The sequence below is a fragment of the Branchiostoma lanceolatum genome, chromosome 4 (assembly GCF_035083965.1).
Source record: "Branchiostoma lanceolatum isolate klBraLanc5 chromosome 4, klBraLanc5.hap2, whole genome shotgun sequence".
NCBI lineage: Eukaryota > Metazoa > Chordata > Leptocardii > Amphioxiformes > Branchiostomatidae > Branchiostoma > Branchiostoma lanceolatum.
Window position 1 is genome coordinate 14,561,440 of NC_089725.1, and position 26,308 is coordinate 14,587,747.

General features: G+C 40.5%; 3 protein-coding genes across 3 annotated transcripts; all 3 read right to left on the bottom strand.

Moving 5' to 3' along the window:
- Window positions 1–1,689: 1,689 nt before the first annotated feature.
- On the bottom strand, window positions 1,690–4,637 carry LOC136432115 (uncharacterized). The gene is made up of 3 exons (XM_066423127.1): window positions 4,173–4,637; window positions 2,362–2,742; window positions 1,690–2,185 (listed from the first exon to the last, which is right to left on the bottom strand). The coding sequence occupies exons 1-3, from the start codon at window positions 4,285–4,287 to the stop codon at window positions 1,704–1,706; spliced, it is 978 nt and encodes a 325-aa protein (XP_066279224.1). The 5' UTR covers window positions 4,288–4,637; the 3' UTR covers window positions 1,690–1,703.
- A 1,313-nt stretch (window positions 4,638–5,950) lies between these two features.
- LOC136432789 (adhesion G protein-coupled receptor L3-like) lies at window positions 5,951–10,446 on the bottom strand. Its single transcript, XM_066424283.1, has 11 exons — window positions 10,310–10,446; window positions 10,006–10,097; window positions 9,769–9,871; window positions 9,490–9,643; window positions 9,079–9,184; window positions 8,746–8,812; window positions 8,228–8,322; window positions 7,693–7,819; window positions 7,326–7,367; window positions 6,815–6,937; window positions 5,951–6,669 (listed from the first exon to the last, which is right to left on the bottom strand). Exons 1-11 carry the CDS (start codon window positions 10,433–10,435, stop codon window positions 6,490–6,492), a joined length of 1,215 nt encoding a protein of 404 aa, XP_066280380.1. The 5' UTR covers window positions 10,436–10,446; the 3' UTR covers window positions 5,951–6,489.
- A 16-nt stretch (window positions 10,447–10,462) lies between these two features.
- LOC136434198 (autotransporter adhesin SadA-like) lies at window positions 10,463–15,069 on the bottom strand. Its single transcript, XM_066426966.1, has 6 exons — window positions 15,044–15,069; window positions 12,928–14,106; window positions 11,914–11,926; window positions 11,244–11,355; window positions 10,854–11,140; window positions 10,463–10,468 (listed from the first exon to the last, which is right to left on the bottom strand). The coding sequence occupies exons 1-6, from the start codon at window positions 15,067–15,069 to the stop codon at window positions 10,463–10,465; spliced, it is 1,623 nt and encodes a 540-aa protein (XP_066283063.1).
- Window positions 15,070–26,308: the final 11,239 nt, after the last annotated feature.

Here is a 26,308-nt window from a genome sequence, read left to right on the forward strand (position 1 = left end):
TGATTTTTGACATCTAAAAATTATTAACTACTATTTAGTGCAGTATCATGTCACATCTATCCCAATTGTTTGTTTTTTTCAAAACCAAGTTACACAAAAAAGATTCCTACCCGTGTTGGTTGTCACCTCTGACTTGATGGTCGAAGCGGAAGATGATTGTTCCGTAACTAGCCCTACTAAAGCAACAGGACATTTGTAACAATCGCCAATACTGCCTGGTCACAAAAGTCAAACTACGGCCAGAAAGGAAGAGGTGCAATGTTAACATGGACTTCTCATAAATGCATAAACCACGTACACATATTGAACAACGTTGTTATCATTCAACGAAACATGGGGAGAAGAATACCTACACAAAATAAGAATCTTTACATACCAGTGGAAAGCCAGGGCATCTCTGTCCCAACTGAACTGACAGTCGCGGTAGTCGAATCATCTGCAAATATGCCGACGAAAACGTTATTTCTCATGGGGTTTTAGAAACGTGCACATGTTGATGAACGGCAAACAGTCATCATCACGTTTTTATTATCATTATAGTTGTTGAGTCCCTCTTTACCCTCTGTCACTCTACTGCTCAACAAAAAGAAAGCAAATTGGATTAGTCACGTTAGGAGAAAGGAATACCTGAATATCCAGTCCCGCTGACGAGACCATCTCCTGTATATCTGTGACTTTGTTTGTATATTTGTTTATTTGTATTTGTTTGTATTGCTTACCCAGTAAACCGCCTCGTAGTGTAACACACCAGGTATGCACTGTAGAGTACAAGCTGCATATCCAGACATATTCATTCACACTAAGGACCCCTACTCTTATCGATGATTGTGGAGGGTTCTTTAACGCGCTCGAGGTGTGGCTCTCCTCAAACACGCACCTCCAAATAGTAATCCCTAGTCGAGTAGTTTATTTTTGTCGTCTAAAACATTACAAGCTACTATTCTTACAAGCTTTATCATGTCGAATCTATCCCAATCGATGTTTTTTTTTTTCTTTTCAAAACCCAAACCAAGTTACATAAAACTGATACCTACCGGTATTGGCTATCACCTCTGACTTGATGGTCGAAGTGGAAGATGATTGTTCCGAAACTCGCCCTACTAAAGCAACGGGACATTAGATAACAAGTGTCAATACTGCCTGGCAGCAAACTGGTAGCAAAAAGCAAAATACGGTCAGAAAGGAAGACGTACAATGTTAGAACTTTTCACAAAATACATAACCCACGTACACATATTGAACAATGCTGTTATTATTCAACAAAACGATGTGAGAATGATACGTACACAAAACAAAAAAAACTAGAATCTGTACACATACCGGTGGAAGGCGAGGGCATCTCTGTCCCGACTGAAGTAACAGCCACGGCAGTCAAATCATCTGCAAATAAGCCAACAAAAACGTTATTTCTCATGGGGTTTTAGAAACGTGCACATTTTGATGAACGGCAAAAAGGCATTAATTAGTATCACGTTTTTAGGATGAGGATAAGAATATATGGATACACTAACAGTAAACTTGTATGCAAATTAACTGACACATTCAAATGTCCCTGATATCTATAGCTACCGTGTCAAATCTACGTTTTGAAGATTCGTACTTATACGTGGTTATGCTAGTTTTATTTAACATGCAAATGTGTATATAGTACAACATTTATCCCACTCATTTGTTTCTAGTATAAAATAAGATTCAACTTCAATTCAATAGCAATAGTTACCGGTGATAGAATTGATGGTCGACGTTTGAAAAAGAACTGTCGGTATGACTTGACAAATAAATCTTCTCTCGCCGGAGCACGGTCCATCATTCCACTTGTTCTTTTTGGTATCGTTCACGTTTCCTTTGAAGTATTCTGCACAACCCTTGCTGTTCCCGGTTTTGTATTGTTTATTTGGACCCCGGGCTCGAGGCCATGCATCAAAATTTCCCAGAGTAACGTTATCTGCCCACGTCCAAATTCCCTCCTGCTGGATATAAGTCAGTCCGAAACGGAACCATTCGCCGTTATTGACGGCATTCTTTAGGTAAATGAGGAACTTGTTGGTGACGTTGTCGCGGGGCATGGCAAGGGTTCCGCCATCTGAAGAACATGCGTCGACTGAATCGTTGTATTTTTTCTTTTTGTCAAAGGCCCTGTAGCACACTCGACTAGGCTCGTGATAAACGTACTCGTCTGGGCAACCTATTTAGAAAAAGTAGTGGTAGATTATTGAATCTGTTTACATGTAATTATGTTCGAGCATTTTATCAATTGACAAACATACAACGTTTGGGTGCTGTAGAATCAGTAATCATTGAATCGGTTGATGTATTCGCTGGTACGAAGTGTTAAAAGTCAAACGTGTAAAAATAATGCACCTGCTGGTATTATTTCACAGATGAATCCTCTTTCTTTGGAACACTGTCCAGCGTGCCATGCGTTCGAGAAGTACCCCGCGCAATCCCCATCGCGGGTGTCGTTTGTTCCCCCCTGGCCCCAAGCGTTGTAGTTCCCAATGGGAGTGCCGTCTATCCACTCCCAGGCTCCCTCCTGGTGATAATCCACCAAGCCGAAAAAGAACGTAGTCGAATTCACAGTATTTGTTAGGGAAATCAAGAAAGTGTTAGTGCTGTTATCCTTAGGCATTGCCAGTGTCCCGCCAGTTGTAGAGCATATCCTAGACGCATTGAGAAACTTTTCTGGCCAGTCGAAAGCCTTGTAGCAGATTCCCTCATGTATCTGATAGCCCTGAGGGCATTCTAGTAGAAAAAAGATGACATATGCATTTGTTACAGCGTTTAATTTTCCTTTTCAATTTAATTAGTTTTTTGAAAGATAACTAAAGCACACACTACGACATGTGAAAATAGTGCAAAGGTATATACAATCATTTCATGATATCCTTCAGACTTATTTCTTATGGTGGCCTAGCTGCTTTTGATGCACCGTCCATAGAGTATTTTTTTTTTTTTGCATTTCGGCATGCCCACAGAAATGCACTGTGCTGGATTAAATTGGATGAATGCATGCATAATCGGGTTTTTCCATCTGCAGTGACAGGGCAACATTAACGTGTGCACGTCATTCGTGGTCAATAAAAATAGAAGCTGTCATTCCACTGCGAAATATACATTTGAAAATCAACCCATTATCTGTTAAAAGTATAAACTCCGGGGAAAATAATTGGGGTTAACATCTTCAGTCAGACTTTAGCCCTACGCTATATGAACAGTTACAAGTTATCATTGCCAGTGCCAAGGTTAAAATGATCCTTTCGCTACTGATTATGTGTGCCACGGGGTCGATCTTTATAAGATTTAGTGTGGTGGTAACGTTAATTAACGGCAAAACATCTTCGATTATGGACCACCTGGCAGTTTTTTATGGTACTAAAGTAGAACTTCCGAATTTCCTGTCTTGTGTTCTGGACATACCATGGGCGTAATATTTCGGTGGTAGATGGTTCTTGGGCTAGGAAAAAAGTCACCATTGACTTTGGGCCCCTAGCAGCTTTCATTGGAACTGGAGACTTTGGAAAATCAAGGATTGATTAAGTGTCAAGGTTTTTGGCATGTAGGTAGCTTAATTCAAGACGGTCAGCTAGATGATGAGTATGCAAATCATGACCTAATTTGCATAATTGATTAGTCTGTTCTAAATATATATGTATGTCCAAGGTTAGCACTTAATGAATTAACCTCTGTATCGGTACCTGTACCTGATGTTACGTTTAGGTACGCAGCACTATATGGAGCTTATAATATATCAGAAAGAAAGGAACATTAATGTCAATTTTGAAAACATACATAATTTTAGTAAAAAAAAGTGCTATAGTGCATTAGTGGAAAATGACGGGAATTTCATACTTTCGGAAGCTAGGTATAGGTGAACTTCATTAGATATTGATCATGCAAATCAGAGCTTTATTTTCATAAAGAATAATAAAATACTCTATGAGCCTTCTTTGCTGACTTTCATACCTGGGAGTTGAGACATTTGTACATGTAATTTAGTTTAAAATGTCCGTAACATGTTAGTTGTAAATTATAGACCTTCATCTTTGTGACATACCAGGAATCAGGTTAAAATCAGACATAAAGTATACAAATTATGTCATTGTCAATGAGACAATTTGGCGAATGTATGTGATCGTGGGGTTCTAGTTTGATTCATAAAACCACGCGGGTACCTGCCATCGATGACCTTCTCGGTCTCCTTGATCTTCCACCAGCTGCAATGGTGTTGCAGCTGCAGAGAAGGCACAGGGCTACAATAGCCGTGGTGACGGCAGCAGTTGTTGCCATTTTGAAGTTGACGATCACGGCTTGGCCTCAGCTTGTAAATCCTCGCTGTTTTGAGAACCAGTGATTATAACTCCTGCAGGTGCAATCTCGTCCAAAGTTGATCAACAATGAGATGTCCGAATGCTGTACTTTTTCGGATTAACAACTGAGCTAAACCCTACTTACAACACGTCTGTCTCGAGCTCTCAAAATGGGAACTTCTCAATGAGGAAGTTCCTGTCCCTGTTTTTCTCACGTACCCCCAGCCCGCGCCATTGTGACGTCTGTCTCACCTGCCCAACAACATACCTGCGTCATGAAGGAGTATAACCTGAGGCGAACTGCCCCGAAATATGACCTGAATAATCAACCTTGCTATCTGAGTCATCTTTAACTATCAACACTCATCAAAAAGACTAAGACTGCAGAAACCAAACAACAAACGGCTCATCTTCAGTGACTTATGTCTTGAGTACATTACTAGTACTAGTACTAGTACCCTGGGGGAACGTTAGGGTCATTTCAGGTCTTCAGTTATAAGCCGACATGTCTAAACTTGTTGTTCAAACAACCAAGAAAACTATTTGCCTATCATGGGAAAACGATTAAAATTGGAACATGATACCATTTAAGATGCTGATGGAAAAATTCCCCATACTCATACATACGTTTTTAGATATAGAGCATATTTGTTGGTTTTGTACCTGTAACATTATGTGTAAGGTTAAATGAAAAGTGAATTACCTTTAGTAAGTTAATTAGGGTTGACAAGAGCCAATGAATTTCAAAGTTAGTGGTAATTCTTATAATAAGAGAATCTCTTTGGAGTCCATTCCAAGTCACCGTGAGGGCTGTTATCGTCATAATTTATAATCATCATTGTGATCATCAGTGTAAGAGATGTGATACTTTTGAAATATTTTGAATTTGATTTCAACTTTATAGATATTTTCGCGGTTTTCTAAAACTTAAGAAATATTCATGATGTACAATATGATATTTCCAATAGTTTCTAAATGATGGTAACACCATTCTACCATTATTTACCATTTTCTTACCATTTTTACCATTATTTGTAACATCTTCATAAATGGGTCAGAGGGCTGGAAATAAAGCAATTCACACATTCTTGTGAAGTATAGAGAAGAATGCTTTCCACAAAGGGACAACCAGTGTCCTGCAGTGAAATCTAAACTATACTGAGGCAGACAGAAGGGCCGGACTAGCACCTACTTTTATGGGGGCAATCACCATTTTACCATTATTTACCATTTTCTACCATTTTTTGTAAATATTTCTAAAAGTGAAGGAATCATATAAATGTTTAGAAATTATATGAATAAGGACAATTTTATGCAGTCATTTTCAAAATATTTCTTTATCATCTAATTGAATTCAAATACATTCATATCATAATATTCAATATTTTAGAAATATTAGAACTATTGTCACTCAGATGTTCTTTTATTAGAAGTAATTCAAAATCATTACAAATATTATCAAAAACCCCTCTTAGTGATTTGGAATAGATTCTAATAACATGCTGATTTTATGACAAATATTCATTAAGTAGTAGAAATGGTAGACAAGACTATACGGCTACAACCATAATGAAAACTGAAACAAAGATGGATGACTACAGTGACATACCTTAGCTCACTCACAATAGGAATGGCATGACATATACCTTGATACATGTTTATTCCACGATTCTACATAAAGTTAGTAAAACCTACACTGGATAAACATTTTTATACATACATACATTTTATGCGCCAATTTGGGGTGTTCTTATACCTTACTTGCACGGCTATGAGGATATAAGAGGTAAAATATCATTTTTGATTCGAAATTGTGCAACACTTAGAATTTACAAACGTTGTATTCCACAATCTGTGGCAATTGCATCTACTTGTATATGCCTGAGACTTCAAATATATTGTAAGGACAAGTTTTACTCCAAATTGTCTGTTCTACAATGCTATGCCCCGTGAATGATGCAGAGCATTATCAACGTGATATCGCCATGTTCAACAAAAACAACATCATTACTAAAGGTATGCAAAAATATAGTTTACAATTTAGAGAATAAGATTTGAAAGGCTTTCCAATGATATCATCATATTTGACACCATGATATCATGAAAAAAAGGATAAAATATCGTGTATAAAGGTTTATCCAAAAACATTACATGTATCCTTGTTATTCGCTTTCTATAAAATCTAATCCGGTCGTCCTTCATATATTACATTGTCTACTGAGCCCTCGGCACCGGCACCGGCACCGCCCTCGTAGATGGTGTTTTCTACGAAGCCCTCATCGTCGATGTTGAAGAGAGTGTCCTTTGTGTCTGTGGCTGAACCTTGGCTATCCTTTGTGTCTGTGAAGTCGCCCAGCCAGATCTGCATGAACAAGGAGTTTAAATTGAGTTTTACACAGCAACATAAATGCAACAAGGGCAACATGGGGCGCTATATGTGAAAACACTGGAGGTCATTTACTAAAATGCAAACAAGTACACCAACATGGCGGCGGCTATGCTCTCACCTCTTGCTGCTGGGGTGACCTTGCAGTACGTCGTGTCTGCCTCTTCACTGTTTTCTGTCTCTTCTTCTTGGACCTGCAGCACGTGTACTTATCACCGAAGCGACGTTCGATCTCATCCTGAACCTAACAGTTTGTGTAAAAAGATTACATTATTTACTCCAACATTTCGGAATTGATTGGATGCTTAGAAACGATGCAACTTTTCAAAACGGTATGGCGTTATGAAATATCGTAAAGAATTTCGAAAAGTATTAGCTATTAGTATCAATAGTATCGATGAGTTAAAGATGTAATATTCAATGAATTAATGTAATTTGACGTTGCACATAACATAACGCTACACCATGTTTATGATGTTTAAACTGGTGCAATAATCACTAAATACATGTGTACGTTTCTGATATGATGATAAGTAGTATGATCTAGGAGGAAGGCGCACAGCTAGATGTTAATATGAACAACGAATTTTCAGTGAAAAAGATATCTAGATGTCGGCAACATACAGCCTTACCGTTTCGTTCAGCAGAAAGTGGAAAATGAAAATGAATAGACCCTGAAAAAGATTCACAATGGGATGGTTAAGTCAAAATGGGCCGCTTCATCATCACCATTGTATTGAAACAAATCCGTACCTATAATAGATTACCCAGAGTAAAAACAATGGAAATAACGATATAGTTCAAAGAATACAACGTGCGGTCAAGACTCAAGTAAATAAAGTTAATACGCTGGTTCACCGTCTAAACAAATGCTTGACCATGACGGTGCTGAGATCGAGTCATACATATTATCGAGTGTTGTTTCAACATAACAGCACGTTTGCGTTGACAGAAGTAAATCACATTAGATATTCTATGGATAATATCACTGGCACATACTTGGAAGGAGTTGATGATGGTGAAGACGTAAGCAAACACTAAGGTGTCCCTATTGATGTACAGCACACCGAACACCCAGGTGAGACCCAAAATACACACCAAGGCCAGGGACACGCGGATCCAGAACCTGCAAATGTTCACAGGACTATGTTAATATCAATGCGCCACCTAGCAGTTATAGCACCGCATGAGATTGTGGGTAAGGTCAGAGGTTTTGGACCCTCAGAACTAAACAAACATTCACGTGGTAACATTTCAAACACGTTTAGACAAAACATTGTTTACATATGAGGTCCTACCTTGGACCGCAATGCATCACAACTGCACATGCGCAATTGGGACTGCAAAATTGCGTATACCTTAAAGTATGTAAAACGTAGCCGATGCTTATGACTACTCTTCATTGGAACCCTGACCCATTTAGACCACATTCTCTTTAATTATTCTACGTGTGCAGTTTTCAATCATGTAGCATCATATCACTCTTACAGACTGTTATTTATTGACTATTGCAATAGCAAGCAACATGTTTTACTTGATGTCTATTCCCTGTTCTGATTGGTTGGATGTATCATGGGCTTTCTGCGTGCAGATCACTTTCAAAGTCATGGCCAGGAACCCGATGTTTACCTGGAGAGCGAGACAGAATACGAAAAGTCAAAAAGTGTAGCAGGGTCAATTGTTTGTACTAACAGTCTACACTGAAAGGGAAATAGTTAAACGGGTGCTAGATTATATACGCGTGTGAAATGTTCCATCACACACACACACACACACACACACACACACACACACACACACACACACACACACACAACACACACACAACACACACACACCATATTAAATATTGTAAGGTAAGAGGTGTAAGATGCGACCCATATATCAAGATACTGATGAAAGTATATTGACACTTATTTCTGATATCGAGATTCTGGCTTGACAAGATGTGTGCATGTTTCAAAACATCATTCCCGTCGTTGTAACGGAAGTAGTTTTATTTAGACGTGGTATGTTCTACTGTTTCATAGCTGAGGTAAGGATGATAGTTACCAAAACCACAAGTAGCATTGGGCCCACAAAGCTCCAGATGAAGTAGCTGTCAACTGATAGCCAGCAGCTAGAAGGTGATCAAACAAATATATCATTTTGAAATCAGCCGTCACCCACAGTACTATCATTTTTTGACCAAAGAATATTACCGGTGTCTTGAATGGCACCGTACATTAATCAACTTTGAAGACGTCAGAAAAGTATCAAAGGAAGCCAAACGGAAGCACAACGGTCATCATTAAAAAACGAAAGTCTTGTTAAGCAATGACACCACAACATCGTTTCATGTCCTTCAAATATTATCTGAAAGTGAGTCGTCAAAGGAATACTTACTATGTGTTAGTGCCGTATCCTTCGAAATACCCATCCTCGTCGTTGCCATTGACCTTGATAAAGTAATCGACGGTCACTGAAATGGCAACCACCACTGCTGGTGCGCCTGAAAAAAATATAGAATTTTTTCTAAACATACGGATTCATCCGGAAACTGTATTCAGAAGGCAAATGGGAGTAACAGTTGTACAGCACAAAATAAGATAGTCCTTAGATCTTATCCCACAATTAAACGCAACGTTTTTCATATAGCTGTCCATGAAATCTTCATTCGTGTTGCCATTAAGAAATATGATTTCTATCAGTTAATAAAGAAGCATTGTTAGTTTACCATAGCCATTATATCACACGTTAATCTGTGATTCTATATGAGTAAAATAGTACTAGACAATACCAACAAACATATCTTACCATATCCGACCAGGTGGTAGTACAGCAATCTATTCATTTTTAGGTTGAAGACCTTGACCAATAAGACGTACAGCTCCACTCCTTCTACACACATCCAGGTGAAGACGGCCAGGAACAGGTAGTGAAGGATTATCGCGATCACATCACAAACGATCTGTAAACTCACGGAATGTTGACAAAATGATAGCTCCTGTCGTTTGGGTTGTGGAATGAGGTTCAGAAACAAGTGACGATACAAAACCAAACGTTTAGAGTGAATAACACATTATGACGATGTACCTCATTTTCTGTTTTGTCGACTGCAGCTAGAAAGACAATCTCAGCAGCCATCAGGCAGATACACAGGTTTGCGTGGATGATGGTTCGGGTGCAACGGACTCGCCTGAAATGAGAGCCAATATAATCTGACTTTGTCAACCTGTTGCACCGATATATCATAACAATCTAAAAGTAATTTGAAGCTCACGTACAATTTCTAAGTTAAGTTGCGAAGACTTCATAGTAGGAAAAAATCACCTAAATCCAAGAAAAGCACAGATGCAGATAAAGAGGCACACGATGGAGATGATACAGCCGATGTAGGTGATGACTTCCAGTCCATTTGGATGCTGAAACAGTCAACAGAGTCTACAATCACACATAACATTCATATGTATCTGTGCAATAGGTTGAGTCAAATCACAAAGGTTGTTGTTAGAACATCTAAATTCATCATGATGAATACTTGCAATCAGAATGTACGAAAAAAACGTATTCCATTGCCGCCATCTTTTACAGGTGCCTTGCATTTGAATTTATTTGATTTTGTGCCAAAACGCACCTCCTGTCCGGTAACGTCCACCAGAATAGCAAAGCTGGTAAGATGGTTACACTCGCAGATGGTGTGAGTCGTGTTTGTTGTCTTCCTTGTACAATTCACATCTGACCAATTCCTGAGACCACACATACAACAACGACAGATTATTGCAAAACACTAACACTAACAGAAGAGGCTTTCACAAAGGTCAATAATGCAGAAACGTTAACCGAGGGTAAATGTCAACATAACAGATAACATCGTCAAAATCACAGATGTGTTAGCATCAGCTGTACGGCTGTGCTATATTTTAGATAACGTGAAATTGCGAATGCATACCGAAGGGAGAAGCTCCAGAAAACACAAAATGTCATGTTATCGGTCTGAAAAATAAAGGATACTATTTAAAGATCATCACATTTTCCTAACCTAACCTAACATAACATAACATAACATAACATAACAAAACAAAACCCAATTATTAACTCAGCCAAACAGTAATTCAGAAAATACAAATACAAAAAAAAATTGTGCCAGATTATGCTGCATATCTTAAAATATATCTAACCTCAGTTGTATGTTCCAGAACGATGGTGATATTGCCGGCAACCTTAGCGTCATAAGAAGAGTTTCGGTTCACCAGCGTTGCCGAGATGACCCGAGAGTTGACAGCCCTCTCTGTCCGATTGGGTTGAAGATACTGCCCCAGAGTATTGTAGAGTACGGACACGACAGCGTCTTGTGATTCGGCGATGGTGATGCCGTCTGTCACGTTGCCCCATCCGAAAGAAGCGCTTACGTTTGTTAGATCCGGGAAAGTAGACCCTCCGCCAGATGTGGTACCGATGTCCATTACTAGGCGTTAAGGATGACACGATAAAACAATCAAATGGAACATCAGGAAGTCTGCTTTTAACTATTACTGCTACCTCAAATGTATATATGTTTTACAACTTACCGACATTGTCCATGACAATTGAGATTGTTTTGATGGGCACCGTCTTGGAGAAGAGAAACCCCGCCTTCTCTGTACTATTCATGATACCTGACGCCACATCAGACCTGTGCTCCTGCAAATATGGAATGTCGTAGGATCCGGTTATCAAAGCTAAACACTAATTGTAGCTGTAGGCATCGGGTGGTCAAAGCAAAGGTCAAGAATGGCAAACATCCATGAAAAACTCACCAGGGGGATGTCAGACCAAGCAGCACCCGTGGCATTATTCTTTTTCAGAAGAGCATTCACAGATCTTATCATCGTCTGCCATAAAAAAATGTTCAAAACGTATTTAGTGTTACCAACTGGAAATATTTCAAGAAAAAAGTTTGCTTTAAGTTTGTTTGATGAAGAAAAAAAACGAAACAAAACAAATAATCTATTCCATTCAATGCTAAGTTGCAATAAACAATCGTAAACACTATTATTAGGATAAAGGACTGAATACATACATAGGTAAAGTTGGTTACGACAGCATTCGCCGCCTCCTGAGAAAGGTTTTTGACTTGTTGTTCCTGCATGTCCACCAACGAACTAAATAGTTTTATAGATTCGCTGACATCCCCACCGTATATGTTATCTTCCCTTTCTAGATGATCTGCTATGCTGGAAAGAATGCTTTCTGCAGGACCTCTTGTTTCAGTCTACAAAAGGATGAACATTCAGTAATTCAGGCAATTCAGTTTTATGTAATGCAGATGAGTAGTTCAGTTCAGTAAAAAGCAATACGTATCTCATGCTATGTAACTTCTAACGATAATTCAATGACTAAACACGCTTCGAATTGATAAACATATTCTTCACTATATATAGAGAGATGGATAGATAGATAGATAGATAGATAGATAGATAGATAGATAGAGAGAGAGAGAGAGAGAGAGAGAGAGAGAGAGAGAGAGAGAGAGAGAGAGAGAGAGAGAGAGAGAGAGATAGACCCTTGTTCTATTCCAGTACAAACATTACGGATACTTGGTGTCAGCAATTGGTCAACTCAGAACCCAAGGAGCAGCATGCGCATCAAATGCGATAAATCATGGCTCACTGAACGAGGCCTGTTGTACCGATATTGCAAAACAGATACTAGATACACAGCTGTTACACTTACAATATTCCGCAGCCAGGATGATACACAGTTGCTAACGTCGGGTTTACCTACCGAGGTACCCATAGCAATACATCTCCGTCGGGTTGCGCCTGTGGATTGAATTTTCTGATTATATATTTTTTACAAGTTTAGACCAAATGTAACACAAATGTGCCTGTATACAGACATTTAAGAAGTTGTGGAAGAAGAAAGTAGGATCTAAGGCGTGGCATAGCTGACGTTATAATCATTGAAGTAGGTATTGCAGTGAATGGTGGATACTTTATTATGACTTGGCAAGAACGACGGCAACATGCCCTTATAGCATAATTGTTGCCGTCTTTCATCAATAAACCTATAGCCATCGTTTATTATTGGTACAGGTTTCAGGATTTGGCAGAAATATAATCACACAGCATATTATCAAAGTTTGTCACTAATTGTGTTACATATCTATGTCAGTTTTCATAATTATTTAGTTGACATAATGTTGAAAGGTTGACTTAGCAGACGTCGTACATATAAACAGTACGATATGGCAAATATCAACAATTAACTTACCCATTCCATTGTGTGTTGTTTTTGTTGTTGTTGTCATACTTCTTGTCGGTATAGTCGATGGTGACGTTGTTGCTGTCGATTCTATTGGTGATGATGACTGTTGTTTTGTATATGTGGTAGATGGTGACAGTGTTGCTGTCGGTTCTATTGGTGATGATGACTGTTGTTTTGTATATGTGGTAGATGGTGACGTTGTTGCTGTCGATTCTATTGGTGATGATGACTGTTGTTCTGTATATGTGGTAGATGGTGACTGTGTTGATGTCGGTTCTATTGGTGATGATGACTGTTGTTCTGTATATGTGGTAGATGGTGACAGTGTTGGTGTCGGTTCTATTGGTGATGATGACTGTTGTTCTGTATATGTGGTCGTTGGTGACAGTGTTGATGTCGGTTCTATTGGTGATGATGACTGTTGTTCTGTATATGTGGTCGTTGGTGACAGTGTTGATGTCGGTTCTATTGGTGATGATGACTGTTGTTCTGTATATGTGGTCGTTGGTGACAGTGTTGATGTCGGTTCTATTGGTGATGATGACTGTTGTTCTGTATATGTGGTAGATGGTGACAGTGTTGATGTCGGTTCTATTGGTGATGATGACTGTTGTTCTGTATATGTGGTCGTTGGTGACAGTGTTGATGTCGGTTCTATTGGTGATGATGACTGTTGTTCTGTATATGTGGTCGTTGGTGACAGTGTTGATGTCGGTTCTATTGGTGATGATGACTGTTGTTCTGTATATGTGGTCGTTGGTGACAGTGTTGATGTCGGTTCTATTGGTGATGATGACTGTTGTTCTGTATATGTGGTCGTTGGTGACAGTGTTGATGTCGGTTCTATTGGTGATGATGACTGTTGTTCTGTATATGTGGTAGATGGTGACAGTGTTGATGTCGGTTCTATTGGTGATGATGACTGTTGTTCTGTATATGTGGTCGTTGGTGACAGTGTTGATGTCGGTTCTATTGGTGATGATGACTGTTGTTCTGTATATGTGGTCGTTGGTGACAGTGTTGATGTCGGTTCTATTGGTGATGATGACTGTTGTTCTGTATATGTGGTAGATGGTGACAGTGTTGATGTCGGTTCTATTGGTGATGATGACTGTTGTTCTGTATATGTGGTCGTTGGTGACAGTGTTGCTGTTGGTTTCATTGGCGGTGCTGAAGCCGTGATGGCTGTAAAGTGGTATGGAAAAAAAGAGATACAGTGCTGACCGATATCGTTACATATTTTTGTTTTCATCTTTTAATTCCTTCCTTTCTACCTTGTCGAGTGAGCGTAGTAAGATAAGCAGATGATGGAAATAGTGGTGTACATGTGTTGATTGTATACCAGTGTTGAAAATTGTTATGACCAAAATTTAACGACTCAGGGTTTTGCTCACATTGGAATGCAAAAGACGTCTACACAACATCCGATTCTGCCACTACCATATGCGAATAAGAAATCGGCCTATGCCCAACATAGCATCTATCCATAAAGACCAACCCTTTGCTGTTTGACTACGAGGTATCCCAAACGTTATCATCTCTCTCAAGTTATGCAAGTATAACCAAGATTTGCAGATACAAATACGTACATTCATTACAGTAGTTTCCGGTCCAGCCGTTCGGACAGTCACACCAGAAACATCCCATGCGTGATTTACCAGGAGACCGGTACCGATAGGTACCGTTATTTTTGCAAGTCGTGTGGTTTCTTGAGCAGATTTGATCGGGTGCTGGAAAAAAAAATTATGACACACTGTGACATGAATTGCCGTGGGTTTCTTTTGACGCCCCACGACGTTTTCCGTAAAGGTAACTCAAATCACCCGATATAGCTTTTTAGCATTGTAAAGAGGCTTCACAATATATAAAAACAACTTACCGGTGACAGAAGTAGTTTCTTCGCAGTAGCCACAATGCTTATTGTTACTTTGCTCTTGACATTTCTGTTGCTCGTTCGAAGTGCAGATTGTCCATCCTGATTTCATCATGCATCCGTCATTGGAAGAAGCTGTTTTGAATAGTGCAAAAATGGACTTTAGAGGTTGCTACGGTTCTGGGGGCCTGCATCCCACCAGAACAAGGAACTGTGTAAACTTGCCGAGGTGTAGCGGCTGGTTCCTACCTAGTGTCTGCCTGGGTCTGGTGCATGGGAGACCTGTAACCTCCGGGGGGCTTATGGCACTAGGGAGGTACTAATTAGCAGTTCACATGTAAGAACATTATACCAGACTGGGAAGATGGCTCAGCTGCTGAGAGAGTTTGAGGAATACCAACTCAACATCCTGGGAAGCAGCGAGATGAGGTGGACTGGGAGTGGGAAGTTGTGTAGTGAGGAAAAGACAGTCCTCTATTCCGGTCATGAAGAACAATACCGCCGTAGAGTCGGCTTGGTCTTGGACAAGGAAGCCTCCAGAGCCCTTACTGGGTGGAAGCCAGTCAACGAACGTATCATCACTGCACGTTTTGAGTCAAGACATGGAAAAACAACCATCGTCCAGGTATGTACCAAACGAGGATGCAGAGGACAGCGTTAAGGACCAGTTTTATGAACTGCTTCAAGACACATTTGACGGCATCCCCAACCATGATGTCAAAATACTAATGGGTGACTTTAATGCTCAAATCGACAGCAGTAGACAAGGCTTTGAGGGTGTAATTGGACCGTTTGAGTCGGCACAAAAAAACAACGACAATGGGGAGCGTCTTATGTTTTTCTGCAACTTGAATAGTCATAGCATAAGTAACACCTTCTTCCAGCATACGTTGATACATAAAAAAACATGGAGATCACCGGATGGGACAACCAACAATGAAATTGATTACATTTGTATCAGTCAACGTTGGAAGTCTGCACTTCTCGACGTCAGAGCTAGTGTACAGGGGCACAGATGTGGGTTCAGACCACCACCTACTGGGAGCAAAGCTGAGCCGGGTTACGGCTGAAGAAACTAGCAGTAAAAAAACAGAAGCCTTTCGCGACTGATAAGCTTAAGGATCCCACTGTCAGCGAGAAATACCGCCTAAAGCTACAAAACAGATTCCAGCTGTTACAAGAGATGGGACCGGACCTGGACGATCAGTGGCCATTCTTCAATTAAGAAAACTCTCACAAAAAGCGCAGAAGAAACCAGCAGAGATCTAGAGGTTTGTGAAGAACCAATCAGGAGAGAGGAGCACGCAGATGCCATCAAGGCGTTGAAAAACAACAAATCAGCTGGACTGGATGAGATCTCGGCAGAGATGCTCAAGCAGGGTGGTGAAAGCACAGTGGAAATGAACCGCTGCTGGCAAGACGAGCAGGTCCCCAGGGACTGGCAAGATGGCATAATTGCGAAACTCCCAAAGACAGGAGACCTCTCGGACTGCAACAACTGGCGGGGCATCACTTTATTATCGATTCCTGGGAAAGTATTCTGCGCAGTGCTTTTTAGAAGGCTGAAGAAAGCTGTTGACTGCAAGTTGAGAGAGGAGCAAGCTGGTTTCCGCAGTAGCCGCTCTTTCACAGAACAAATCTTCACTCTCCGTAACATTATCTACCAATGCCTCGAACACCAAACACCACTAGTATTGAACTTCATCGATTTCAAAAAGGCTTTTGACAGTATTCATAGGACATCACTCTGGAATAATTCGGTCTCATATGGGATACCAACACAGTTTTTTAACATTTTAAAAACCTTTATGTAAATTCAAGGTGGAACAACAGACTTCTTCGATATTGTCACGGATGTCAGACAAGGCTGCATCCTTTCTCCCTTCCTTTTCCTGCTGACGATAGACTTTGTCCTGAAATAGGAAAAGCAGCTGCAGTATTTAGAAGGATGCCTCGAACATTTGGGCAACTAAAGCCATTGATCTGGATACAAAGCTCCGCCTGTACAACAGTATTGTCTATGCAAGCGAAACTTGGAAATGTACAGCTAGACTGACCAAGAAGCTGGTTTCACCGGGGAAACTTGAGGGTATCCTTTAAGTGCGATGGCAAGATCACATCACCAATAAAGAAGTCCTCAGAAGGGCCAAGTCCAAGACACTTGGAAACATCATAACCGGCAAGAGAATGCAACTGGCAGGTCACACCCTACGTCTACCAAGAGAGCGGCACTCGAAGATTGCAATGACCTGGGTGCCACCAAGTGGCAGAAGGAAGAGAGGCCGACCAAAGAACACCTGGCGCCGGACCTTGCCAGAGGATCTAAAAAGAGCTGGCATACCATGGGAAATAGGCCGAGGAAGCGGCGACCGACCGGTCGAGATGGAAACATGCTGCCTGTAGGCACATGAGGACCTAAGGTCTAAGGTCTAAGGACTTAAGAAGACTTCAGGAGGTGGTGACGATATCCTGTAAAGGCAAGTTTCCATGGGCTTTGAGTCATAGACCAGGAGTTGAAATTTTGACTGCGTTTTGCGGCACATATTTGAAATTAATAGAATTCTGCAGTAAAACGTGCATTTATAATGAAAAATATGCCCGAAAGGTTGCCGAAACGTCGACATCAGAAGAAATCAGATTAGCTCTGTCTACTAGATAAGAATCCAGTATATACATGTAGATATTTTTATTGTTCATCGCGTCTTACACAATCGCGATTGCATAGACATTCTTGACATAACGTTTAGCAACGTGTCTTGTTACATTTGATACAACGCCAAAAGGCTTTGCGTCAAGGGAAGGGTTCTTTCTTGGCCGGAGTGAACAGCACTCTGGGATGATGTTGATGGTGATGCAATTTGATATTCTATCGTTTACTGTATCTAGCAATCCTGTACCAATTGGTTGATCTTTCCCCCTTGTATAAAAAGGAGCAATGCGAAAGCCCTACCCATGGAACGAGATGTCTTGAAAAATACTACGATAACTACCCCGTATTCCGAATAGGCACTAGGTTTCGGTCTCGGTCTCGGATTTTATATGCATGTTAAACAGTCATGTTACAAACATTCTGCTGCCATATGAGAACGCATTCGAAAGTAGACAAACTGAAGTAAAATTGGCTATCATATTTCGCATGCCAATTTCAAAGTCCCAAACAAAGGTGCACGGAAACTCAAGGGTTCAAGGGTACTTCACTAGGTGGCAATCCAACTGGAGCCATATTTCTCTGATATGCGTTGACAATGATATATTTGAGTTTAGACGTGAGAATCGCTCTTGCTATACGTCTCACCTAAAAAGCTGTAGCGACTCTCCGGATTTAGACTTGAACGCACTTACCTCCATTTGTCTCTGCCTCACTCCCTTCTCCATCGGCTTTTCGCGCGAATCTGCGGCCTGATTTAATGAAGCTCTTTGCATCCTTTTCTGCCATGAATGGCGACCGGTTGTGGCTTTTATTGGCCTCACTAAATCCTAACAAATTACAAATGAGAACTAGAGTTCCACGACCTCATACCTTCGCCAAATGATTTTGACCTTTATGACTGATGTATCGGGAGTGTTTCTCATCAATTATAAATCATACCAGTTGATCTTCTCCACCCAAAGAAGCAAAAGTATGAGCTTAACAAAGAAGGTTATGCTAACAAAGTAACATTTATCATGAATTATGCAAATGAGGTCCTTATTAGCATAATTTGATTCAACGATATCCACATTCACATAACTTCCAAATGACACAAGTATGAAATTGCCATCATGAACATGTATGGAATTATAGTAGTTTCTCATTAATTATGCAAATTAGGCCTACATTTGCATATTTTTTTATCTCAGTAACAAATGTCACATATTTCAATAGTCATATCATGGAACACAGCGGATTTTTAAAATTGTCTCATTAATTATGCAAATTAGAATCTGATTTGCATAATTATCGTCCAATCATACAAAGCATCACGTAAGCTATCTATATACCAGAAATCATTACCATCCATCAAGCCCATCTTGAGTTATAGTATTTTCTCATTAATTATGCAAATGAGGTCTTTATTTGCATAATTGATATCTATCAATATTTCTCTCTTCTTCAGTTACATATGTCACATGTTTGAGAGTCCTATCGTGGAATTTGGCGGATGTATAAACTTCCCTCATTAATTATGCAAATTAGATAATGATTTGCATAATACGTATCTAATTATGTACATCATCACTCAAGGTATCTACTTACCAAAAATCATAACCATCCATCAAGCCCTTCTTGAGTTATTCCCTTTCAAAGTCTGAACCAAAATCCTCTCCTGCAGTTCCAAAAAAGCCGCTAGGGGGCCCAAACCTATACCACTTACTCTCTGTCCGAAGAGCTATCTACCACTCAAAAATCAGTTCCATAGCTTGTCCAGAACACGAGATATCGAAAAAAGAAGTTCCACTGCAGTACCGTAACAAGCCGCTAGGGGACCCAAAATCTAATCATTTCCTAGTCTCATCAAGACCTACCCACCTACCAAATATCAAGACAATCCATCCAAGCCTTCTCGAGTTATGCTGGTGGTTACAAACATACATACATACAAACGCTACCCTCTGCATAACCTTCTCGGCGAAGGTAACAAAGGTCGTCATGTAGTGCAAGACTGGCATAGTGGTCACCGGAAAAAGGAGGAACTGAAATGAACCGAAGATAGCCGGTTTAGGCCCAGCTTAGCACCTTAGCATACTCTATATACCAAAATAAATATTGTTTGTCATGGTGACACACAAAACAGGTCTTTTAAAAGCCAGGAATTCCATGACTCACGATGCGAATCTTCGCCGTTCTATTACACCAGAATATCTTCTCTGTTGATCGAACCGCGACCAAGGTACACACAAGTATGTATGCCTTGGATACAGGTTTAACATTCAGTCAAACGTGTACTCAAGCATACAAAACCCGTGTTCTCTAAGCGGGAACCTTATCGCTGTCACTGATGACGTCGTCACACCCTGTCTGGCTCAGGCAAAATATATGCCATTTTCTCCTTGAGAATGCTGTTGAATGAGGTGGTTTCATCACAAGGTTACTAACTTTAAAGGTTTGCTAAACTAATATTTTTATATTGGTAGTTAGGAAGATAAGTGATTGGTAGATCACCACAAATACATAGGTTTGCGTGCTAGTTTGGAAATCTGTGTCTGAAGTTGCCGCAGATCAACGACACTGTCAAGAGGTGATTTATTCTGCATTTAATGATTCGTGGTGCCATTCAACAATCAAAAGGCAGCATTTGACCCTCCAGGTCGGGGTTAAGCGTGGGGTCAACAACACCTAACAAACAAATCCTGTTACTGAAACGTAAACCTTTCTACCTAAGAGACCCCAGAATGAGGCAAAATATCATGAGTGGTACGACGACAACGAAAAATAAGCAAATCCTCACGGCGTGACATACTAATCGGGTAATGGGAGATTTTAATGGCAAGGTTGGCAGTCATAACAGTGGGGGGAATCATTGTCTTCTCCCTTTTACATGTAACATAGACAACCCCAGAGGAGAGTGTTCTGGTTCGGCTGATAATATTTTTCTGAATCCAAGAACGTAATTGTATTGGCAACTTGACCTTGAGCCTGGACTAGGCAGCAGTTGCATTATACAGCATCAATATTCTGATAACCCCCTGAGTACCCTTCAGATCAATTACAGCCAGGTGCCAAACTTCAACTTGGTGGCTCTTAAGGAACCTTGGGTTGAGCTTAAAAATTGCCTTAAAGTTTGCAATTTGATTCTGGATACCTGTTTGTCAACTTATAGCCATCAGTAACTGTATTTTCCACTTGCTTTGGGTCAAAAATGGACTGTGATCTTTGACAATCATCCCATTGAAACCAATACTTAAGACTTAAAAAAAGGCCCTCACAATAATTGGCGGCTCTCGGGAAATCTAGGTCCGATGTTGAAAATAATGTTTGTAGCGTTTGTGTAAATAGCTGTTCATCAATTTACACCCTTAGCAACATAATTCTTCCATTGCGTTAACCCAAAAATTTATCTGGAACTTCAGCAATTATCTCATAGGAACCAATACTTAAGGGATGATTCCCATCATGCATCACACCCCATGGGTCTTCATTCCTGGTTTATGAATGGTTCATTTATTTGTTAATCTGTGAATAATTTTGACAAATTTTGTTGATTTTGTATTCATAAAGATGTGGTCTGTTAGAAAATAACACTCTCCTCTGGTCTTGTCTCTCCCTTTAAGGGGACAATATCATGATTTCCTTCCTACGCCACAGCCTACTTCTCCCTTGAGAAATATTCATTTGAAAATCAATTCATTAACTGTTAAAAGTATAAACTCCGGGGAAAATAATTGGGGTTAACATTTTCAGTCAGACTTTAGCCCTACGCTATATGAACAGTTACAACTTATCTTTGTGTTCTCGACATATGCTGTGAGCGTGATATTTTGGTGGTAGATGGCTCATAGGCTAGGAAAGAAGTCACGTAGGCTTAGGACCTCTTGCAGCTTCATTATTTGTTTATTTGTATATTAGGGTTTTTCACAAAGTGAATGGGAGGGCAAACCAGGTGCTAACGTACCTAGATATGTTGCCCTCCCACACACAATATGGAAATGATATTTGGTATGTGGGTAGGTGTTGGGAAGCCAAAATTCAAGGTTGATTTTGGGCCCCCTGGTATATGACCTTGGTACTGCAGCAGAACTTCCGTTTTTGTATCTTTCGAATGGACGTGCTATGGTCTTGATTTTTTTGGTGGCAGATAGCTTGTGACGTAATGAAGAATTGGTGTAGGTTTGGGCCCCCTAGCAGCTTGCTCTGGAACTGCAGGGGCGTTATTGTGAAAATCTTCTAATAAGGTGAAAAAAGTGAACGTGACAAAGATATTTAGTATGCAGGTAGCTTAGACAGAGATGTACATAATGAAGTGCAAATTATGTTAATTGGGACTTAATTTGCATAGCTAATGAGGGAAATCTATATTTGCAGTGTTTTCCATTATAAGACTCAAATATATGTAAAATTATGTAGTTTATGGCAAGTGGAACATCAACAGATACCAATTATGCAAATAAATTCCTAATTTGCATGATAAATGAAAAAGCGCCATAATTCATCTAAGGCCACAGAATGTAAATTCTATGGATGACATCCTCTGCATACTCCAAATTTGGTGCGCGCGGGCGTAAAAAAGGCGGGCAAAAAAACAAGATATACACAGTTTCAAACTTGAATACCATAAAGCATGCAAGAGGAATCGAAGCGATAAAACATGGCATTACAACCACCAACAAGTCTTTTATCCATGTATTCAATAAAACAATAAAACTAACACTGATGTCAACATCAAAATCATCATAAATTTAGATCCAGGTTTGTATAGCACATCAAGGACGCAGAGACAAGGTCTCCCGTACACTGGGCACGGGAGTCTCCTGAGTCATGAGGCAGACTGACTGTGACTAAATGATGCTGGCTCTGCTCACTTCGTCTGAACTAAAATTCTCTGCACTATTGCTGACCTCATGTGCACCATTAGTAAAAAAAGTGCTATAATGCAATGGCGGAAAATGACTGAAATTTCATGCTTACGGAAGTTTAAATGAATTTGCAAATAAAGATTGAACTATGTGTGTCTGAGGATGTCGTCTCTAAAATCTATTTCGTTGGTGATGAGAACGTCATATCAAAATCATTACATATTTTGATTTGGAAGCGATGGGTGTTGTACGATACCCAGAAGGATCCAAAAGGATTATAGGTACAATTGTGAGAAGTTCTTTGTGTCAGAAAACAGCGATTTTAGAGATTTTTAACCTCTTATCGAAAGTCGTGACAACATGGGGAGAAAGAAGAGGTCAAGGTCAGCATCAGAGGAGCGAAAGTTAGAAGATCGCGAGCAGAAAAAGAAGGTTCGTATTCATTACGTAATATAGTATTCGGGACTCTATTTCACAAGATGCTGTTTAGAGAGCATTTTCTTTATTTGATAAACGTTAGGAAGGCGGCGATCATGTGATCATGGGGTCATGTATGACGTCAAGCGGGTCAGGTCGTGTGGTGGGAGAGGGGACCTAGGCAACAACATGTTAGCTTCCTATTTCCATGTAGGAACTATAGATCAGACTTCCCAAACTGATCGAGTTGTTAGTGTTATCAATGCTACGGTCACATCGGGGATGTAGCCCCGGCTGGGCTCTGACGTCTGGGGGGGCACCGGCTGTCGTGGTCACAACTAGAAGTTTCCTTCGCGCTACCCTGCTGGGGTCCCAGGTTGCTCCGGTGGGCACTCGGTGGCATTTTTGTAAAGGTTTGTCACCTTCGTTAGCAGGTTTTTGACAGGTACCCGTCAGTTGCTCTGACTGTGTCCCTGTGGGGTCCGACAGGACAGGGCCCTGCCGAATGCCCCGCGAAAGACGGTCGGACATCAGGCAGGCTCCTGGTGGGCACATGTCATATCTCGAGGCGTATATGAATTGCACTGGAGCTCAAAAAGAAACACGATATACGACGTTCACGCTTTAGTTCTGCTCACCTAATCTGTAATGTCACACTTGACCCGTCTTACGATGTACACACATTATTCTATGCACTTGGTTCGTAACAGAACAATGCGTTATTCTATGCTATTTGCCGATGACAACAGCATATTTCTTTCCCACAAAAACTTTGATTCTCTGGTACAACTGGCTAATCAAGATGTGTAAAGTACATGTACATGGTTTGAAGCAAATACATTGCCAAAAAATCGCCTAATTTTCTGTAGTAAAGATAAAGTTATGATACCAATAAAGCAAAAATATTCTTACAGTGATTAATCTTATAATAGCTCTTGAGAGAACTCGTGTAGGTATAGGGCGTATTCAGTCACGTGACTCCCCCTAGCAACGAGCACTGTCGGCCATTTCGGGGTCCACTTGATAGTGGAGCCCTATGGAACTCTCCGTAGAAATGGCAGATGTTAAATTCTACGCCATCCACAGTTTCCCTTCAAAACGTTTTGTCTCATAATCATGGTGTTTTGCCTCGTGGTCGGATGTTGGATTTGGACTTATAAGATCTTATAAAGCACACACTGATCGGGTAACAGTAAGATTGGTTTTGCGTTTCTCGTGTAGGTGCGGGAACATACGAAGGGACTAAGGCGACTAACGACTGAAACAAAAGTGGATTTCTGACATACGAACAGCGGATCTAAATAGTTGAAGTTTGAGAATCAACGTGTGTGTATGGAAACCTTAAAGTTTGTGTCTGGTCGAAAACCAAATTGCAGGCCCGTTGTGTAACACAGTCGCGGCACCGGGTAGTCGTTGCTTGAGATACGTTCATAAACTGAGGGTCTTTCAACGTCGAACTTTCCCGAACATAACGTACTCCCTGTCAACTAAATTTCTAACGACACTCTGTTTTATCAAGACACTGTACAGCTACTACTACGTGGCTGCAGGCCTTGGAACACTTGTATGCTGTGAACTGATTTTATGCGTACTCTGTAAACAGTCGTTTCCAGAACCAACTGAAGACAAAATCAATGGACTCCGCCGGCACTATTTAGCGACCATGTTTGCAGGCTATGGAAAACCTTTCCTCGCTCGTCGATAATGGGTCATTTCCAGTAGGTGGAATTGAATTTTTGTAGCGAAAAGGATGTGAGGCTGGAGACTCTTTGGATAATAAAACAGCGATCAGACGACTTCGCATTCCTTGGAAATTTAGAGACCGTCGGACACCGAGAAACTTCGCTGCAGGGATGAACCCCAAAATGGCCACCCACGGAGGGCAAGGGTGATGACGTCACGTGAATACGCCCTATAGGCCTGGGTTTGTTTCAAACTTTGAAAGAGAATAACTCAAGAAGGTGATGACTGATCAATTATGCAAACGAAGACCTAATTTGCATAATTAATGTCGAAATACTATAATTCCAGAGTTGTAACTGATGGGATTTCATTCTTGTGGCATTAGGGAGATAATCAAATGTGGACGTTATCAGACATAAATCATGAGGGCCTCATTTACATAATATATGAGGAAATGCTACAATGGCCTTCTTTGCTAAGATTTTACTTTAATGCTGTGTTATGTGTAGAGAAAAGGATGACTTGAAATAAATGCAAATGAGGACCTTATTTACATACACTGAGTGATAAGCATTCACTCGAAAAGGCTAACATCAGTCGGCGAAGGTATGAGGTCGTGGAACTCTAGTTTTCTATATTTTACGGCATTGTAGCGATACGTTGTTAGAAATATGGGTTACAACATTATGTCCTTGTCCAGGTAAAAAGGTGTCAATGGGCATTAGCCTTGAGAGCTAGCCATGGTTGTGACGCAGGTTTAACCTAGTCAATCTATTGCTGTATACTTTCTTCCGTGTTAGTAAGTAACGTTAATCATTTTATCTGGGTAATAAAGGTAGTGTTGTGATTAGGGGTGGGTACCGGTACCGTGTACCGGTACAAAACCGGTATTTCTTAATGGACCGGTCCAAAAAAACCGGTCCGTAAAAAATCAGTGGACCGGCATATGGACCGATTAGAAAATTCATAGTGCCAGGCGGCCACATAACTGGTCTAAGAAAATACAAAACAGCAGATTTAACTTCGTTTTCGAAGACGTTAGCTGTGAATCATACCTAGAAACACTTAAAGGATTAGTAAACAGACGGCGAGAAGAGTATAATTATAATTTTGAGACAAAGTGCAAACCTATGAAATTATATCGTTCCAGACATGACGTTAACGTTTGGAGACTTTTGCGTGTGTCTCGCTCTCCAAAATATGATGTACTGCGACACTACTATAATCAGGTACAGGTACAGGTCCGGACCTGGACCTGACCCTCTGGACCTGGACCTGGACCGGACCTGAATTGTTTGTCAGACCGGTACCCACCCGGCCTAGTTGTGATACAACAGTCGGTTTATAATACTTTACTTACTTTGTTCACTTGATCCGCTTCCATTTCCCATAATGCTGTAGCTGCATAGGAAACACATTGCTACAATTGCGAAGGCAGAGGGAGGCGCCATGTTCAACTTGATCAGGTCTCGACCTTCAGTTGTAAATTCTCGCTGTTGGCACACACTCTCCTTACGTCTATAATCTCGTGCGAACTTACTCCACGAAGAAATGTAGCAGCGTTTTTCGGTAAGAAAATTAGCTCAATCCTGCAATACGTCTGTCTAGAGCTCTCAAAAAAGGGAACTTCTCAATGAGGAAGTTCCTGTCCCTGTTTTTCTCACGTACCCATGTACAGGCCGCGTCATTGTGACGTCTGTCTCACCTGTCCAACAACATACCTGTGTCCTTAAGGAGTATAACCTGAGGCGAACTGCCCCGAAATATGACCTGAATAATGAACCTTGCTGTCTGAGTCATCTCCAACTGTCAACACTCATCACAAAGAATGAGACTGCAGAAACCAAACAACAAACGGGACTCATGTCTTGCATACATTACTTCTACCCTGGTGGGGGGGGGGTTACAATTGTAGCATCA

Excerpts from the sequence above, each read along its gene's own strand:
- LOC136432115 (XM_066423127.1), bottom strand. The coding sequence starts at position 4,287 with ATGGCAACAACTGCTGCCGTCACCACGGCTATTGTAGCCCTGTGCCTT. Across the intron at positions 2,743-4,172 it reads GAGAAGGTCATCGATGGCAG|AATGCCCTCAGGGCTATCAG; the intron begins GTACCCGCGTGG and ends TTTTTCTACTAG. Across the intron at positions 2,186-2,361 it reads CTGTGAAATAATACCAGCAG|GTTGCCCAGACGAGTACGTT; the intron begins GTGCATTATTTT and ends TTTTCTAAATAG.
- LOC136432789 (XM_066424283.1), bottom strand. The coding sequence starts at position 10,435 with ATGTGTGGTCTCAGGAATTGGTCAGATGTGAATTGTACAAGGAAGACA. Across the intron at positions 9,872-10,005 it reads TGTGCTTTTCTTGGATTTAG|GCGAGTCCGTTGCACCCGAA; the intron begins GTGATTTTTTCC and ends CTCTCATTTCAG. Across the intron at positions 9,644-9,768 it reads TCGACAAAACAGAAAATGAG|ATCGTTTGTGATGTGATCGC; the intron begins GTACATCGTCAT and ends GTGAGTTTACAG.
- LOC136434198 (XM_066426966.1), bottom strand. The coding sequence starts at position 15,069 with ATGCACCAGACCCAGGCAGACACTAG. Across the intron at positions 14,107-15,043 it reads CAGACCCAGGCAGACACTAG|CCATCACGGCTTCAGCACCG; the intron begins GTAGGAACCAGC and ends ACCACTTTACAG. Across the intron at positions 11,141-11,243 it reads AATTGTCATGGACAATGTCG|TAATGGACATCGGTACCACA; the intron begins GTAAGTTGTAAA and ends CTTAACGCCTAG.